The sequence below is a fragment of the Jaculus jaculus genome, chromosome 5, assembly GCF_020740685.1.
Source record: "Jaculus jaculus isolate mJacJac1 chromosome 5, mJacJac1.mat.Y.cur, whole genome shotgun sequence".
NCBI classification, from domain to species: domain Eukaryota; kingdom Metazoa; phylum Chordata; class Mammalia; order Rodentia; family Dipodidae; genus Jaculus; species Jaculus jaculus.
Window position 1 is genome coordinate 80,708,028 of NC_059106.1, and position 18,326 is coordinate 80,726,353.

The window sequence follows — 18,326 nt, forward strand, 5'->3', positions numbered from 1 at the left end:
AACCCTGGCATGCCAACTCTCTCTGTTTCTGTCTCTCTCTCAAATTAAAAATTAAAAAAAGAGGCAAGTATCCTTGATCACTGTAATTTAATTTTGCCTTTCTTTTTTTAAAGTTTTGTTTTGTTTTTATTTATTTATTTGAGAGTGGGAGAGAGAGATTGAGAGAGAATGGGCACATGAGGGCCTCCAGCCACTGCAAATGAACTCCAGACACATGTGCTACTTTGTGCATCTGCCTTACATAGGTCCTGGGGAACTGAACCTCAAACTGGGATCCTTAGGCTTCACAGGCAAGTGCTTAACCACTAAGCCACCTCTCCAGCCTGCATGTTTTTTTATTTATATTAAGAAATGTTTCTTTTATTTTAGCCAGGCAAAGCAGTTTTCTAATATTAACAAGTGAGCTGCTACAATGTACAAACCAAATAGCACACAAAGGCGCAATGCAGAGCTCACTCACCCCAAACACTGAAATTCACTGTTCAATGGCTGAGGGCACATTACAATCTCAGAAGAATTTAAAAAACCTTCTGAACTCATGATACAGTGAATGAGTAAAATCAGAATCTTGATTCTGGTACGGTGAGATGTTTAAAGTTATCCAGGGGGGTTCAGTATAAGATTTAAAAGAAACGCCATTTGCTGGGTGTGGTGGCACATGCCTTTAGTGACTTTCAGGTCAGTCTGGGCCAGAGTGAGACCCTACCTCAAAAAAACAAAAATAAATAAATAAATAAAATGCAAACTTAAAGGAAGAAAGGAAGAAGAAAGAAAGAGAGAGAGAAAGAAAGAAAGAAAGAAAGAAAGAAAGAAAGAAAGAAGGAAAAGAAAAAAGAAAGAAAGAAAAATTCAGGCTGGAGAGGTGGCTTGGCTTAGCAGTTGAGGCACTTGCCTGTGAAGCCTAAGCTCAGTTCTCCAGGTCCCACATAAGCCAGATGCGCTGTGCTGAGTGGCTTTTGGCTTCTAGGCTTGTGCTTCTCTCTGTGTGTTTGGTCCTGTGTAAGTAGGCCAGCTTCTTCTGCCATTATGGAACGTCCCCTGGATCTGTTAAGCTTCAATAAATCCCTTGCTCCTTAACTGTGCCTGGTCTGAAAGTTTATTTAACTGCTGATCTACTTCCTTAGTCCTAATGGGACTTTAAAAGAAAAAAAAAAAAAATGGGAGATACAGATCTTATTTGTACATCAGTGGACATGGCTCCACTAAAGAAAAAGGGAAGCCCAGTGTGGTGGTGCATGCCTTTAAGGATCGCCATGAGTTTGAGGCCACACTGAGACTACATAGTGAATTCCAGGACAGCCTGGGCTACAGTGAAACTCTACTTCAATAAAAAAAATTAAAAAAAGAAAGAGAAGGAAAGAAAAAAGGAGAGAGTAACTAAAGAAGAGAAGGTTTTTTTTTCTTTTTTAATTTATTTATTTGAGAGCGACAGACACAGAGAGAAAGACAGGTAGAGGGAGAGAGAGAGAATGGGCGCGCCAGGGCTTCCAGCCACTGCAAACGAACTCCAGACGCGTGCGCCCCCTTGTGCATCTGGCTAACGTGGGACCTGGGGAACCGAGCCTTGAACCGGGGTCCTTAGGCTTCACAGGCAAGCACTTAACCGCTAAGCCATCTCTCCAGCCCAAGAGAAGGTTTTTTTGAGGTAGGATTTCATTCTCGCCCAGGTTGTCCTGGAACTCACTCTAGCTCCTGGCTGGCTTCAAATTCACGGTGATCCTCCTACCTTTGCCACCTGAGTGTTGGGATTAAAGGTGTGTGCCACCACGCCTAGTTTTTTATTTTGTTTTATTTTATTTTAGTTTTTTGGTTTTTCGAGGTAGGGTCTCACTCTAGCCCAGGCTGACCTGGAATTCACTATGTAGTCTCAGGGTGGCCTTGAACTCTTGGCAATCCTCCTACCTCTGCCTCCCAATTGCTGGGATTAAAGGTGTGTGCGGGCTGGAGAGATGGCTTAGCGGTTAAGCGCTTGCCTGTGAAGCCTAAGAACCCCAGTTCGAGGCTCGGTTCCCCAGGTCCCATGTTAGCCAGATGCACAAGGGGGCGCACGTGTCTGGAGTTCGTTTGCAGTGGCTGGAAGCCCTGGAGCGCCCATTCTCTCCCTCTCCCTCTATCTGTCTTTCTCTCTGTGTCTGTTGCTCTCAAATAAATAAATAAAAAATGAACAAAAAAATATTTTAAAAAAAGGTGTGCGCAACCACGCCCAGCAGCCTCAGTCTTTTTTTTTCTTCAATTTTATTTATTTACTTATTTGATAGAGAAAGAGGCAGATAGAGAGAGAATGGGTGCACTAGGGCCTCCAGCCACTGCAAATGAACTCCAGACACATGTGCCACCATGTACATCTGGCTTATGTGGGTATTGGGAAGTTGAACCTGGGTCCTTTGGCTTTGTAGGCAAGTGCCTTAACCACTAAACCATCTTTCTAGCTCCATGCCTCAGTCTTTTTTTTTTTTTAATTAAACTTTTTTTGCCAGGCATGGTGGTGCACACCTTTAATCCCTTTAATTCGAGGTAGGGTCTCATTCTAGCTCAGGCTGACCTGGAATTCACTATGTAGTCTCAGGCTGGTGATAAACTCACAGTGATTCTCCTACCTCTGCTTCCCAAGTGCTGGGATTAAAGGCATGTGCCACCACACCTGGCTTAAAACATATTTTTATTTATATTTATTTGCAAGCAAAGAGAGAGAGAGAGAGAGAGAGAGAGAGAGAGAGAGAGAGAGAGAGAGACAGAGAAAGGGAGGAGAGGGGAGGGGAGGGAAAGGGAGAGGAGAGGAGAGAGAAAATATGGATGTGCCAGGTAACTGAACCACAGATGCATGCACCACTCAGGACTTTGGTTTTATGTGGATACTTGAAATGGAACCCTAGCCATCAGGTAGTGCAAGCAAGTGCCCTTAAAGACTGAGCCATCTCTCTAAGCCCTGCCTCAGTCTTTTGAGTACGTGGATTACAGGCAAAAGCCACAATGCCCAGCTTCGCTGTCTCTCTTCTCAACACCAACAAACACCACACCAAACCGTAGCACCTGGCATAGTTCTTGGCATATAACAGATGTTCAGGATGAAGACATGGCTTAGCCGTTAAGCGCTTGCCTGTGAAGCCTAAGAACCCCGGTTCGAGGCTTGATTCCCCAGGACCCACGTTAGCCAGATACACAAGGGGGCGCATGCATCTGGAATTCATTTGCAGTGGCTGGAAGCTCTGGTATGCCCATTCTCTCTCTTTCTCTCTCCCTCTTTCTCTCTCTGTCTGCCAGTCTCAAATAAATAAAAACAAACAAACAAACAAACAAACAAACAAAAAACAGATGTTCAAAAAGCAAAAACCTTATTCTGTTCTTAGAAGTTCTTCATCTGTACCACCCATTGACTCTCTTGGTCACAGGCTCCTCTCAACCCCATGTTTTTGCTGCTTGGTTTCCTCAAGCTTTCAGAAATACATCTGGGATCTTCTGGCCACCCTACTATTAGCAAGGCACCTATCAGACCCTCCCTCTGTTTCTGAGGAAGTTTTCCCTCCTCTGACTTCAGCCCTGTACTGATCAAGCCAAATGTTCCCCCTGGTGGACACTCGGCATATATGCAGTCTTTTAAAATTTAATTTAATTTAATTTTTATCTGCAGTAATGCCTGGTTTAAAAAAAAAAAAAAAAGACTGATTCAGAAAGGAAAGAGCCATTTCCAGGTGGAGCCTGTCAGTTAGTCACTTGGTTAGGAGACCACCCCTCACGAAGCTACCTACACGTTAAAGGGGTGAGTAGGAAGCTATGGGAAGTTATTCCCTCAATGAGATAATACACTATCTCCCCAGAAGCCCCTCCCTCTGTGCAGAGTGTGCCAGCTTTTCTAAGTGCTAACTCAAAAGGATAATTTTTCGTTTGCTTTCTCTTTCACTTTTTTTCCCTTCAAGGTAGCGTCTTGCTGTAGCCCAAGCTGACTTGGAATTCTCTATGTAGTTTCAGGCTGGCCTTGAACTCATGGTGATCCTCCTAACTCTGCCTCTGGAGTGCTGGGATTAAAGGTATGCAACACCACACCTAGCTAATATTTTATTATTTGAGAGAGAGAGAGAGAGTAAGAGGGAGAGAGACAGAGGGGCAGAAGATAGAATGGGGCTGGAGAGATGGCTTAGAGGTTAAGGCACTTGCCTTATGGAAAGCCAAAGGACCTAGTTTCAATTCCCCAGGACCCATGTGGGCCAGATGCATGGGTGGTGCATGTATCTGGAGTTTGTCTGCAATAGCTAGAGGCCCTGGAGCACCCATTCTCTCTCTCTCTGCCTCTCTCTCTCTCTTTATCTCTTTCACTCTCTCTCTGAGAGAGAGAGACAGACAGAGAGAGAGAGAGAGAAGCAGAGAGAGAGAGAGAGGAGAGAGAATGGGTGTGCCAAGCCCTCCAACCACTGCAAATGAATTCCAGAGGCATGCACCACCTGTGCAACTGGCTTTCCCTGGATACTGGGGCATCGAACCTGGGTCCTGTGGCTTTGCTGGCAAGTGCCTTAACCACTAAGCCATCTCTCCAGCCCTAATATTTAAAAAAAAAATTGTTCATTTTTATTTATTTATTTGGGAGTGACAGACACAGAGAGAAAGGCAGAGAGAGAGAGAGAGAGAGAGAGAGAGAGAGAGAATAGGCGCCAGGGCCTCCAGCCACTGCAAATGAAGCATGTGCCCTCTTGTGCATCTGGCTTATGTGGGTCGTGGGGAATCGAACCTAGGTCCTTTGGCTTTGCAGGCAAGTGCCTTAGCCACCAAGCCATCTCTCCAGCCCACTGTTATTATTATTGAGATAGTGTCCCACTAAGAAGTAGAGTAGCTCAGGCTGGCCTGGAACTTGAGATCCTCTTGCTTCAGTCTCTCGCGTGCTGGGATTCTTTCTTTCTTTTTCCTTTTTCTCTTTTGCGGTGCGGGTGTGCCTTGTCACTACTAGACAAGCACAGTACCACTGGACTACGTAGTCCCGACCCAGTCAGGTAGACTCTCGTTCAGATGAGAAGAACCACACGAGTGTGGGCACCAGCGCCGGCTCTGGCCCTAGGGAGATTCTAACAGCATGCGGCTGACTGAGAGCATGAAACAGGACTGTCATTTTCCGAAGAACTTGCTGATGGGTACCGCACCAGCATCGTCCATCCGTTAAGGATATCCCCAGGATACTCAATAACAGGCTCTTTGTGATGGAGAAGACCTTCTCGAACCCAGCACCCACTGCCCCTGTCTGAGACCTAAGACCTGGTGCCTCTTTACCTTCATACTGGACTTCCAGGTGCATTGTGCCCAGCACCTTCAGCACGCAGTCCACGATGCTGGGGTGTGCCATTCCCACAACAGGCTGCCAAGACAAAGAGGGTTTGCTCTTCAGATCTTTTAAAATATGTTTTTATTTTAGATTTATTCAAGATAGAGAATAGGAGTATCAGAGCTTCTTGCTGCTGCAAACAAACTGCAGATACATGCGCCACTTTGTGCATCTGTCTTTATGTGGGTACTGGGGAACTGAACCTAGGCCATCAGGCTTTGCAAGCAAGTGCCTTTAACTGCTGAGCCATCTCACCAGCCCCTACTCTTTTTTTTTTTTCAGAGCTAAGGTCTCACTCTTCTAGCCCAGGCTGACCTGGAGTTCACTGTATAGTTTCAGGCTGACCTAAACTCAGCGATCCTCCTACCTCTGCCTCCTGAGTGCTGGGATCAAAGGCGTGTGCCACCATGTCTGGCCAGCCCTACTCCTTAGATCCTACATACATTTTCATTCTTCTAAATGAAACACAGACTTCCAGACAGCCAGACACTGGGGTGAACGGCAGAGGGAAGGAAGGCAGTCGTTAGTGGCTGGGCCTAGGCGCTCACCATGGGGAGCAGGGACAGAGGTGGGCGGCTAAGGTGGCAAAGCTGCACAGGTTGCCAGCATCTAGATCAGGATGCACTAAGCTAAAGCCAGCCGCCACCTGTTTGAGGTGAAGAAACAAGGCCTGTGACTTCAGCTGGGGGAGAGGGACATGAAAGGAAGAGGAAAGCTTCAAACCTTTTTTTCTCAGGGCTAGAGAGATGGCTGAGCAGTTAAAGGCACTTGCTTGCAAAGCCTGCCGGCCTGGGTTCGTTTCCCTAGTAGCCATGTAAAGCCAGATGCATAAAGTGGCGCGTGTGTTTTGAGTTCATTTGCAGGAGCAAGAGGCCCTTGAATTTCCACACTCTCCCTCTCTTTCCTTTCTCTCTTTTAAGTAAATAAATGAAATTAAAAAAAGAAAAAAGCCGGGCGTGGTGGCACATGCCTTCAATCCCAGCACTGGGGAGGCAGAGATAGGAGAATTGCCATGAGTTTGAGGCCACCCTGAGACTCCATAGTGAATTCCAAGTCAGCCTGGACTAGAGTGAAACCTACCTCAAAAAAACAAAACAAACAAACAAAAAACCCATGCTGCAGCTGGTGGTACATGGCTTTAATCTGAGCACTCAGGAAGTAGAGGTCGGAGGATCACCATGAGTTCGAGGCCACCTTGAGATTACAGAGTAAATCCAGGGGTCAGCCTGAGCTAGAGTGAAAAACCAGGAAAAAAAAAAGCAAAGCAAAGCAATCCATCCGACCCGAACCTCATCATCTTCCAGCCAACCAACCAATAATTTCCACCTGTTCAGACCTGAGTCATGCTGCCTCCATCTCTGACCAAGGAGGTTAAATGACGCAGGTACACAAGCATCTACCACGGCCGCTGGAGCATAGAGGCCCTGGGTGCGAACCGGGTGTGCTAATTCCACCAGTCTGTCTTGCTGCTTCCCCCCTCAGCTCGTCTCTCTTGGAGGTTTTCCTTCTCTTTTCTGCTGGTGTGGTGCATTCTGCCTCGGGAGTTTATTTCTGTTTCACTTGTCAGTTCTCCACTTGTGTAATCTAAACTGACATTGTCATCTTGGGCCTGTCTCTTGACCTTCAGCTTTTTATTTCCCACTGCCCAGTGGGCATCTCCTAGGCATCCCGGACAGTGGCTCCTCAACTGAGCTAGGAATCAGAATCACTTTAAAAGGAGTTTAAAAGGAAAAAAGCATTACCAAGGGCTACCTGAGAGCTAGAAGATTCTGTAGGATGGAGGATCTGGATTCAGGACTCTACAAAAATGACCCAGTTCTGTCTTCTGCAATCAAGTTGACCTAATCCTTAGATGGACACCTGGGAACCACCAAGTCCCATCAAATGTATTTGGACTTTTATTTTCCTTTTTTGAGGCAAGGTCTTTGTCAAGTCCAGGCTGAGTTGGAACATACTCTGTAGCTCCATGCTGCCTCAAATTCATGGTGATCATCCTATTTCAGCCTCCAAAGTGTTGGGATTAAAGGCATGTGCCACCGTGCCTGGCTCTGAAGTTAAAACCTAACTCCTACCATATCTGTCTGATTTCTCATCTTTATTCCTGTACACAACTCTCTCCATTTATTTACTTATTTGAGAGAGATAAAGAGGCAGACAGAAAGAGAGAGAGAGAGAGAGAGAGAATGGGCATGCCAGAGCTTCTAGTAGTGACAAACAAACTTCAGTCGCATGCACCACCTTGTGCACCCGATTTTACGTTAGTGGTGGGGAACTGAACTCTGGTCCTTAGCCTTTGCAGGCAAGTGTCTTAACTGCTGAGCTATTTCTCCAGCCCCCTCTTCTTTTTTTTTTTTTTTTTTTGGTTTTTCGAGGTAGGGTCTTACTCTAGCCCAGGCTGACCTGGAATTAACTATGTAGTCTCAGGGTGGCCTCGAACTCACGGCAATCCTCCTACCTCTGCCTCCCGAGTGCTGGGATTAAAGGCATGCGCCACCACGCCTGGCCCCCCTCTTCTTTTTAAGGTAGGGTCTCACTCTAGCCCAGGCTGACCTGGAATTGACTATGTAGTCTCAGGGTGGCCTCAAACTCATGGTGATCCTCCTACCTCTGTCTCCGAAGTGCTGGGATTAAAGGCGTGCGCCACCACGCCTAGCTCCCCTCTCCTTTTTGAGGCAGGGTCTCACTCAAGTCCAGGCTGACCTGGAATTCACTCTGTAGTCCCAGGCTGGTCTTGAACTCATAATGATCTTCCTACCTCAGCCTCCTGAGATTCAAGACATGTGCCATCATTCCCATCTTTAAAGTTAAAACCTAACTCCTCTTATAGCTAGTTACCTGATTTCTCATCTTTATTCCTGCCTTCTCTTTATGGTATATAACTCTCCCTGCTGTCAAAGCCTAAAGCTGGATGTCATCTTCAATGTCTTCTTGGTCCCATACCTTTGATCTCAGAAATATCTATCCATATTGGTCACCTCTATGTCCATGGCCACTATTCAGGCCTTATGATTTTCATCTCTTCATTGTTTACTTCCTCTAGCCTATCCCCTAGAGCAGTTCTGAGGAGCTTTTTTTTTTTTTTTTTTTTTTGTATTTTGAGGTAGGTTCTCACTTTAGCTCAGGCTAAACTGGAATTCACTATGCAATCTCAGGGTGGCCTCAAACTCATGGCAATCTTTCTACCTCTGCCTCCCAAGTGCTGGGATTAAAGGTGTGTGCCACCATGCCCGGCATGAGAGCTTTTGAAAAATGCTTTTATTTATTTGTAAACAGAGAGAAAGATAGAAGAGATACAGACAGAGAGAAATGGCACGCCAGGGCCTCCAGCCATTGCAAATGATCTCTAGATGCATACGCCACTTTGTGCATCAGGATTTACGTGGGTACTGCAGAATCAAACCTGGGCCATTAAGCTTTGCAAGCAAGTGCCTTAACTCCTTTGAGCCATTTCTCCAGCCCAGTTTCGAGAGTTTTGATTGTTCTTATCAAAATCCTGGCTTGCAGGCCAAATGAGCCCATGGGTGAAATAATGGCATGTTGTTATGGGGGAAACTAACTGTTCTCTAATTGGACTGGAGGCTCACTCCATGGGAGGGAATACATGCCTGATAATGAAAACCTATGACAGGGGAAGTCATGAGCTTTAGGGGTGTAATGGTTGCTGGTGTCTGGCTAAGTGTATATACTATGCTTATCAAACTACCCAGTAAGCACTTCTCTTCATGTTCAGACCCACATATTTGTACTACTCTTGCTTTTAGTTACAGAAACTTCTCTTTTCATATGGTGGTGACCTTGGGATGACTCAGAAGGTACCATAGTGCTGAGAAGAAGTGACAGAGGAGTGCTCAGCACTGAAACATTTCTATCACACCTTCTAAGGCTCAGGGTCCATTGTGGAAGAGGTGGCGAAAAGAATGTAAGAGCCAAAGGAAGGGTAGGACTGCTTACAATGCACTCTTCCAGACACAAAATGGCCTGGATATCCATGACCACACAGAGCCTGACACTGCCTACACAAGACCTTCATAATAGGATGAAAAGATGGTGACATCAAAATAAAAGAGATACTGATTGAGAGGGGGCAGGTGTTTGATGGAGAGTGGAGCTGCAAAAGGGAAAGTGGGGGAAGGGAGGGAATTACCATGGTTTATTGTCTAGAATTATGGAAGTTGTCAATAAAAAAAAACAAAAACAAAACTTTAAAGAAATCCTGGCTTGGCAGATGGCTCAGGATTAGCTGCACAAGTGTGAGACAAGAGTTTAGATACCCAGCACCCATGTAAATGCTGTGTGGGTGTGGTAACCCACCCATAATCTTAGTGCCCAGGAGATGGAGACAGGGGATCGCAGGGCAAGCTGGCTAGCTAAGCTACTCCAATCACCGAGCCCTGGGCCCAAATGAGAGACCGTGCCTCAGTAAACAAAGTGGACAGTAATAGAGGAAAACATGCAACATGAAACTTTGGCCTCCACACGCACCCCCCCCCACATGCATACCCACACATGTGTACCCACATATATACAAGCACACGTACATACATGTAAGCAAACCATAAACAAATACGTTGGAAGAAAACGACCTCTGTTTCCCTCCTCACTAGGCATGACGTCTTACTATAGTCACCATGCCCCCAGCCTGACTTCAGGCACATTCTAGGCAGAAGCCAACAACAAAAAAAAGGGCGCTTCTCTAAGCAGTGGTGGTGATCTGACCTCTTCACTCACACGCTGTCCCCAAAAGCACTGGGGCTCTTTCCCTGTCAAATGAATGCCTTTAATCTTTTCTCCAGGCCTCTCATCATCCTTGTTGCTTGTCTCAATCACTTTGAAGTCTGCCAACATCTTTCCGATCCTTAAGAAAACAGCACAAATCGCTCTGCTGGGCGACGTGAACTCTGGAAGTGACGCTGACTGAACAGCAGACATGCGGTGGGAGGCTGGGCCCCGCCGCTCTGCCTGTGGGAAGTGCTGCTGCGGAAGGTGGTTGTAAGACTAAGGCATGTGAATCGGAAGCCAGGGGCACGCGGCCCGGACTCACCTGGGTCATCCTGAGAGTCTGCAGGGTCAGCTGCTGAGCTTTGGGGGATGCACAGGGCAGCAAGGCTATCAGACCTTTATAGACTTGATTCTGGTACTTGGGATTACCGTGGACCAAAGAATCCAACAGAATCTGCACTTCCTCCTGAGTCTCTTCTGACTTAGACTGTGCCAGAAATTCTGCTATGGCTCGAACACCTGGGTGAAGAAGACAAAAATGCTAAGTTGGGTGGGATTTATGAAAACCAGACTGCATAATATGAATAGCACTAAAAGCTTTTCAACCAAGCTTTTTCAATCAAAGCAAAACTTACGGTCAGTTTTCATGTTACATCATTGCCTTGTTTACTTCCAGCTATGTAGCCAGAGGAGTTTCTTTCCAGTGTGGGTACATCAAAAATCTGTTTTAAAAACCCAGGTGAATTCCTTTAATGCCAGCACTTGGGAGGTAGAGGTAGGAGGACTGATGTAAATTTGAGGCCAGCCTGAGATTACATAGTGAATGCCAGGTCAACCTGGCCTAGAGAAATACCATATACACTGAAGAAACAAAACTAAACAAACAAAAAAAATCTGGAACTGGAGAGATGGCTTAGTGGTTAAGGTACTTGCCTACAAAGCCAAAGGACCCGGGTTCCATTCCCCAGGACCCATGTAAGCCAGATGCACAAGGTGGCTCATGCTTTTGGAGTTTGTTTGCAGTGGCTGGAGGCCTGGTGCACACAATTCTCCCTCTCCCTCTCTCTCTCTCTCTCTCAAATAAATACATTAAAATTAAAATTTAAAATAAATCTGTTTTAAGGGCTGGAGGGCAAAGTGTGGGAGGTTGTAGAACATTTGCCCAGCACTCATGATGTCCTGAGTTTGCTACCCAGCATAGAAATAAATAAATAAATAAATAAAGAAAGAAAGAAAGAAAGAAAGAAAGAAAGAAAGAAAGAAAGAAAAAAGGGGAAGGAAAGAAATAAGAAGTATTTCATTTACATATTTTGCAAGGCTTTTTTGGGGTGTGGGGGTTGAGGTAGGGTTTCACTCTAGCCCAGGCTGACCTGGAATTCTCAGGGTGGCCTCAAACTCATGGAGATCCTCCTACCTCTGCCTCCTGAGTGCTGAGATTAAAGGCGTGCGCTACCACACCTGGCCGGACCATTTTAAAATTTAAAACACAGGTACAGGGGGCTGGAGAGACGGGGTTAAAAAGGCACTAGCCTGCAAAGCCAAAGGAACCAGGTTTGATCCCCCAGGACCCACGTTAGCCACATGCACAAGGTGGCACATATGTCTGGAGTTTGTTTCTGGCAACTAGAAGCCCTGAAGCTCTCATTCACTCTCTCTGCCTCTTCCAAATAAATAAATAAAAATTAAAAATAAAACACAGGATTTCTTTTCTTTCTGAGCTGGAGACTGAACCCAGGGCTTCGCGCATGCCGTACACATGCTCTACCACTGTACTACGCTCCCAATCCTAAACACATTCTGTCCTTGTTTGGAGGCAAGCCCAATAGACTGGCCTTTTTGTTTTTTAATGCGTGTGGGGGGGGGAAGGGTTGGAGTGCCAGGACCTCCAGCCACTGCAACTGAACTCCAGACGTGTGCACTGCCTTGTGCGCATGTGTGACATTGTGCTTCTGTGTCATTGTTAAACACGTTCTAGTTTTTTTTTTTTTTTTTTTTTTTTTTTTTTTTTTTTGAGGTAGGGTCTTACTCTGACCCAGGCTGACCTGGAATTCACTTTGTAGTCCCAGGTTGGCCTTGAACTCCTAGTGACCCTATCTCTTCCTCCCGAGTGCTGGTATTAAAGGCATGTGCCACCATGCCCAGCTAGGAAACATATTTGTTTTGAGAGCTTCCATAATTATAGACAATCAACTATAGTAATTCCCTGCCCTCCTACTTTCTCTTTGCAACTCCATTCTCCATCATATCCCCTTGGTTATATAGCTGAGGCCAGCCTGGCCTACAATGAGACTTTGCCTCAAAATAAATGAATAAAGGGCTGGAGAGATGGTTTAGCAGTTAAAGTGCTTGCTGGCAAAACCAAAAGACCCGGGTTCAAGTCCCCAGTGGCATATACATCTGGAGTTAGTGTGCAGTGGTTTAGGAGGTCATGATGTGCCCATTCCCTCTCTCTCTTGCAAATAAATAAATAAGCCGGGAGTGGTGGCACATGCCTTTAATCCAGCACTCAAAAGGCACAGGTAGGAGGATCACAGAGAGTTTGAGGCCACCCTGAGACTACATAGTGAATTCCAGGTCATCTTGGGCTAGAGTGAGACCCTACCTCAAAAAACCAACCAACCAACCAACCAACCAAAACAAAAAACAAAAAACAAAAAACCCATACCCCCCCCCAAAAAAGCCCAATAAATAAATTTTTTTTTTTTTTTTTTTTGGTTTTTCGAGGTAGGGTCTCACTCTAGCCCAGGCTGACCTGGAATTCACTATGGAGTCTCAGGGTGGCCTTGAACTCACGGCGATCCTCCTACCTCTGCCTCCCGAGTGCTGGGATTAAAGGCGTGTGCCACCACACCCGGCTTAAAATATTTTTTTAATGAAGAAACAAATGAAATGGAAAAGTATTGTAAAATAAACTGCTACTGATACTGACAAGTTTCAGCAAGAGATGAACCAGGGAAGCCATTAACCCAGTCTTGTGGTGGTGACATGGGCCCAAGCTCAGTGAGTCCACTGTTCAGTGCTTCCTGTGCACCCAGCTGCTCTCTGATACTTTTCTCCTCAGCAGTGTGGGTGCAGCACCATTTCACCCAGACTCCTAGAGAGATGCAAACCCATACTTTGGGGTGCTTGGTACCCACCGTAGCTTTCACAAATGAGCTCCTTGTACTTCCTGCCGGCGTCTGCGATAATCTGAAGCAGTTTGATGGATTCCTTCTTGTCCTCCTCCTTGATCTTCTCTAGGCCAAGTATTTCCAAGAGTGACAGGACACCTCCAATCTCAAGAAATTCTATCAGGTACCGATTGCTGTCCAGGGGGACAGATAGGACACTTGTTAAATTCCATAGTACTGACCTTTCAAAGGATCCCAAAACCAAGGTCATTTCTTCACATACTTTGTCTCCTACCCAGGAAATAACCATAGGTAAACAGAATTGTTTGGGAATTTTGGAATTTTGTTTTTTGAGTCTATATCTAGCCAGGTTGCCTCAAACTTGCTGTCCTAGGAAGCTGGGATTGTAGGCATGTGTCACTGTGCCCAGCCAAGGAAATGTTAGAATCAAATACAATGGGCATTTCTTGCTTTTGTCTTTTTTAAAAGTTTTATTTTAGCCGGGCGTGGTGGCGCATGCCTTTAATAGTAGCCCTTGGGAGGCAGAGGTAGGAGGACAGCTGTGAGTTCGAGGCCACCCTGAGACTCCATAGTGAATTCCAGGTCAGCCTGGGCTAGAGTGAGACCCTACCTCGAAACACCAAAAAAAAAAAAAATTTTATTTTATTTATTTGGGAGGGAGGGAAGAAGGGAGAGAGAGAGTGAGAGAGAGAGAGAGAGAGAGAGAGAGAGAGAGAGAGAGAGAGGGGGAGGATAAGCATGCCAGGGCCTTCAGCTGCTGCAAATGACCTCTAGACACATGTGCCATCTTGTGCATCTGGCTTACGTGGGGCCTGTGGAATCGAACCTGTGTCCTTTGGCTTTGCAGGCAAGTGCCTTAACCTCTAAGCCATCCCTCCAGGCCTGCTTTTGTCTTTCTAGCCTCTGTTCCCTCACTCTTCCTCCTCCTCCTGATGCTCCTCCTCTTGAGGGGTAGTGGGGTCAGGGTTTCACTATGTAATCCTGGCTGGTTTAGTATTCTTTTAGAGAGAGAGAATGGGTATGCCAGGACCTCTAGCTGGTTTAGAACTGCTATCAGGACCAGGCTGGCCTCAGACTTGCAGTAATCCTCCTACGTCTGCTTCTTGAGTCTTGGAATTAGAGAAGTGAACCATACGTAGTCTTTTTTCCTTCCTTCCTTCCCTCCCTCCCTCTTGTTTTCCTTTTTTTTTTTTTTTTTTTTTTTTTTTTTGAGACAGAGTCTCACTGTAGCTGAGGCTGATCTGGAATTCACTCTTTAGTCCCAGACTGGCCTTGAACTCACAGTGATCCTTCTACCTCTGCCACTCGAGTGCTGAGATGACCACTAAGCTATCTCTCTAGCCCCTCTTTTCTTTCCTTCCTTCCTTCTTTCTTTCTTCTCCTCAATATCTTTCTTATTTGTCTCCTTTAAAAAATATTTTATTATGTATTTATTATTTATTTGAGAGAGGGGAAGAGGCAGAGAAAGAGAGAAAGAGAGAGAATAGGTGAACCAGGGCTTCCAGCCACTGCAAATGAACTCCAGATTCATGAGCCCCCTTGTACATCTGGCTTATGTGGGTACTGGGGAATCAAACCAAGGTCCTTTGACTTTGCAGGCAAGTGTCTTAACTGCTAAGTCATCTCTCCAGCTCGTCTCCTTTTTAGATTTTTTTTGTTTATTTTTATTTATTTGAGAGTGACAGACAGAGAAAGAGGCAGAGAGAGAGAGAGAGAGAGAATGGGTGCGCTAGGGCCTCCAGCCACTGCAAATGAACTCCAGACGTGTGTGCCCCCTTGTGCATTTGGCTAATGTGGGTCCTGGGGAATCGAGCCTCGAACTGGGGTCCTTAGGCTTCACAGGCAAGCACTTAACCGCTAAGCCATCTCTCCAGCCCCCTCCCCCCCGTCTCCTTTTTATAATGATACTTCAATTGTTCCTTGAGGAATCATGCTTCCTCCGCTCCTGGGCCATGCAGTCTTGGTGAGGCAAGCAGGTGCACATGGCAGTGTATGGCATCCTGCTAACTGCAAGAACTGGTTTGGTTGGGGCCAGGGAAGTGACCCAGGCTCGTTCACAGAAGCTCAAAAGTGGGAGTCCCATGGAAAAGATGTGCTCTCTGGTTGGTATGGTTGAGTTGCAAGGTTGTGTGTCTGGAGGGCCTGAGGACCCCAGCACACAGAGCCCTCTCTCAATACAGAGGATGGACCAAGAAGAAAGAGGAACAGAACCAGACCAAGTACTGAGGTGTTATTCTAAGCCCAGGTCTAAGTAGGCCTGAAATACTTACTTCCACTTGCAGGGCTTTTAAGAAAATACCCTTTCTCTGAGTCCAGGGTAAGTTGCTTTACTTTCTTCTTTTTTTTTCTTTTGGTTTTTCTTTTTCTTTTCGTCTTTTTTGTTTTTTTGAGGTAGGGTCTCACTCTGGTCCAGGCTGACCTGGAATTAACTATGTAGTCTCAGGGTGGCCTTGAACTCATGGCGATCCTCCTACCTCTGCCTCCCGAGTACTGGGATTAAAGGCGTGCGCCACCATGCCCGGCTCTTTTGGTTTTTCAAGGTAGGGAGGGTCTCACTCTAGCTCAGGCTGACCTGGAATTCACTATGTAGTCTCAGAATGGCCTCAAACTCTTGGCCATCCTCCTACCTCTGTCTCCTGAGTGCTGGGATTAAAGGCATGCACCACCACGCCTGGCTTTAAGTTGCTTTTCTCTTATTCTTAACCAAGAGGACACTGACAAGCATGAGATGGAGGAGCCAGTGGAGCAGAAGCAGCGGGGAATGCTGCCTCTGGGCTTACCCTAGGAACTGTGGAGTACCTGCTGATACCTAGAACCCACAATCCCACCTACAGTGAGGACTAAGTACTGAGACAGTCTCTCGGGAAGGTAACTCACCTGCTCACAGCCGACAAGAAGATGCCAATGGACCTCAGGATTTTTTCTAAAGCAAAGCCAGTCATGTAGCTGCACAGCAAGTTAAAGAGTGCCTTGTGGGAGAAGCCAGATCCCATGTCTGATCCCCAGTATCACCCAGGATGGCCACATAGCTGGATTGTGGCTTTACCTGGAGGGGAGCCGCTAGATCCCTCAGGATAACCACACAGTGGAGTCATGCCCATCCTTTATCGAGCTGATGCATGCTCTGAGGTTCAGTGAACCAGCTTGGGTACCCTGAGCGGAGCCTCCAGCTGAAGGGGGAGGGGCAACACACACAGTGTGTTTACATTTGTGTGTGAGGCAGCGACGTGTTCCTCATTCTTTTTTTTTTTTTTTTTTTTTTTTTTTTTTTTGGTTTTTTCGAGGTAGGGTCTCACTCTGGCTCAGGCTGACCTGGAATTCACTATGTAGTTTCAGGGTGGCCTCAAACTCTCGCGATCCTCCTACCTCTGCCTCCCGAGTGCTGGGATTAAAGGCGTGCGCCACCACTCCTGGCTGTGTTCCTCATTCTCTAAGGAGTTCCTCCAGGGCAGTTCAGCCACCCAGACTCTGGCAGCTCCCTAGGGAACAAGAAAGCTTGCAGAAACCGAAGCACATGGAGAAAACAGAGGATCAGTTTTCCAAGCCTCTCTGAGCCATGACCATTATATCCTTGGTTCTCAGCGTAGCTCATTATTTTAGGCCTCATTCCTAGACTTCTTTAATAAGAATTAGCTTGATCATTAATTCTCAATTTTGTACTTGCTCAAAGTTTTACACTGGAGGTCACTCTCCTTATGAAGAATTGCATGGTTTCCTAATAAGAATAACAGGAGATGGAGGAAAAATTAAACTCTGATTTAAGACAACCTCAGTATTTAATGTTATTTTTTAATGTGAGCCTTTGCAAAAAAGCGTCATTGTAATAAAGCACCCAGAGCACGCATCAGCTCAGATACAAGGTATGAAATCAAGCCACAACAGAAAGAGAACCAGTCAACAATTACTAGGCTCATAACACATCACAGGCTCTTAGAACACTTAAGAAATTAGCTGAAATTATTGCAGCCCATGGAGGATGACTGAGAGCTTCCAAGGCTGATAAAGGCTAATGTAATAGCTTGGAGGTAATGGTGCTTTGTTGCGGGGGTGGGCTGGGGAGGGGATGTGAAGCAAATTATTTCACCCCATTCCCAGGATGCCAATAGAAGAAGAGACAGATTGGCTCATTAGAAAGTGTCTTTACTGCAAAAGCAGTGTTTGCTTTGCACTCAGGCTCCCCTGCCCACTGCCATCATAGCTGGGACCAGGCTATTTGGCCTACACAGCAATAACCTCTTCACTGCTAGACTGTCCCCTCCCTGCCCTGTAGCATGTGCTACCTTCTGCATCTGGCTTAAATGGGTCCTGGAGAATCGAGCCTCAAACCGGGGTCCCCAGGCTTCATAGGCAAGTGCTTAACTGCTAGGCCATCTCTCCAGTCCCCCCTTTTTTAAAGTTTTTTTTTTTTTTTTTTCAAGGTAGCGTCTCACTGTAGCTCCAGCTGACATGGATCTCACTCTGTAGTCCCAGGGTGGCCTTGAACTCATGGCAATCCTCCTGCCTCTGCCTCCCAAGTGCTGGGATTAAAGGCGTGCACCACTATGCCTGGTGTCTTTCTTCTTTTTGAGAGGGTCTTGCTATTGAGCCCAGACTGACATGGAAGTCAAGGTGCTCTTGCCTCATCATCCTGAGTGCTGGGATTACATGTAGTGACACAGGTGCCACCATACTCAGCTCTAGCCAACTTTCTTTTCTTATCCTTTTTGTTTTTGTTTTTGTTTTTTAAGGAAGATGAGTTCAAGACCAGTTTGAGACTACATAGTAAATAGTGAATTCCAAGTCAGACACATGTGCCACCTTGTGCATCTGGCTTATGTGGGTACTGGGGAATCGAACCTGGGGCCTTAGGCTTCGTAGGCAAGCACCTTAACCTCTACTGGCTTACTTTTAAAAAATACTTATATATTTATGAGTGACAGAGAAAGAGAGAGAAAGATGACAGAATGGGTGTGGCAGGGCCTCTAGCCACTGCAAGTGAACTCCAAATTCAGCAGGTGCATCTGGTTTACATGGGTTCTGGAGAATTGAACCTGGGTCCTTTGGCTTCACAGGCAAAATGCCTTAACCACTAAGCCATCTCTACAGTCCTTAATTTTTACTTTTTGTGTTAGGAGTGAACCCAGGGCCTCAAGTATGCTAGGCAAATGTTTTACCATCGAACCACACATCCA

General features: G+C 46.1%; 1 protein-coding gene across 1 annotated transcript in view; it reads right to left on the minus strand.

The window, feature by feature from the left end:
• Positions 1-18,326, minus strand: part of Armh1 (armadillo like helical domain containing 1) — a 42,579-nt gene that overhangs the window by 14,820 nt on the left and 9,433 nt on the right. The window contains exons 3-6 of the mRNA XM_012951672.2: positions 16,033-16,101; positions 13,162-13,328; positions 10,347-10,543; positions 5,254-5,338 (exon numbers count right to left, since the gene is read on the minus strand). Coding sequence (XP_012807126.2) covers positions 5,254-5,338; positions 10,347-10,543; positions 13,162-13,328; positions 16,033-16,101 — 518 coding nt within the window. The remainder of the gene's footprint in view (positions 1-5,253; positions 5,339-10,346; positions 10,544-13,161; positions 13,329-16,032; positions 16,102-18,326) is intronic.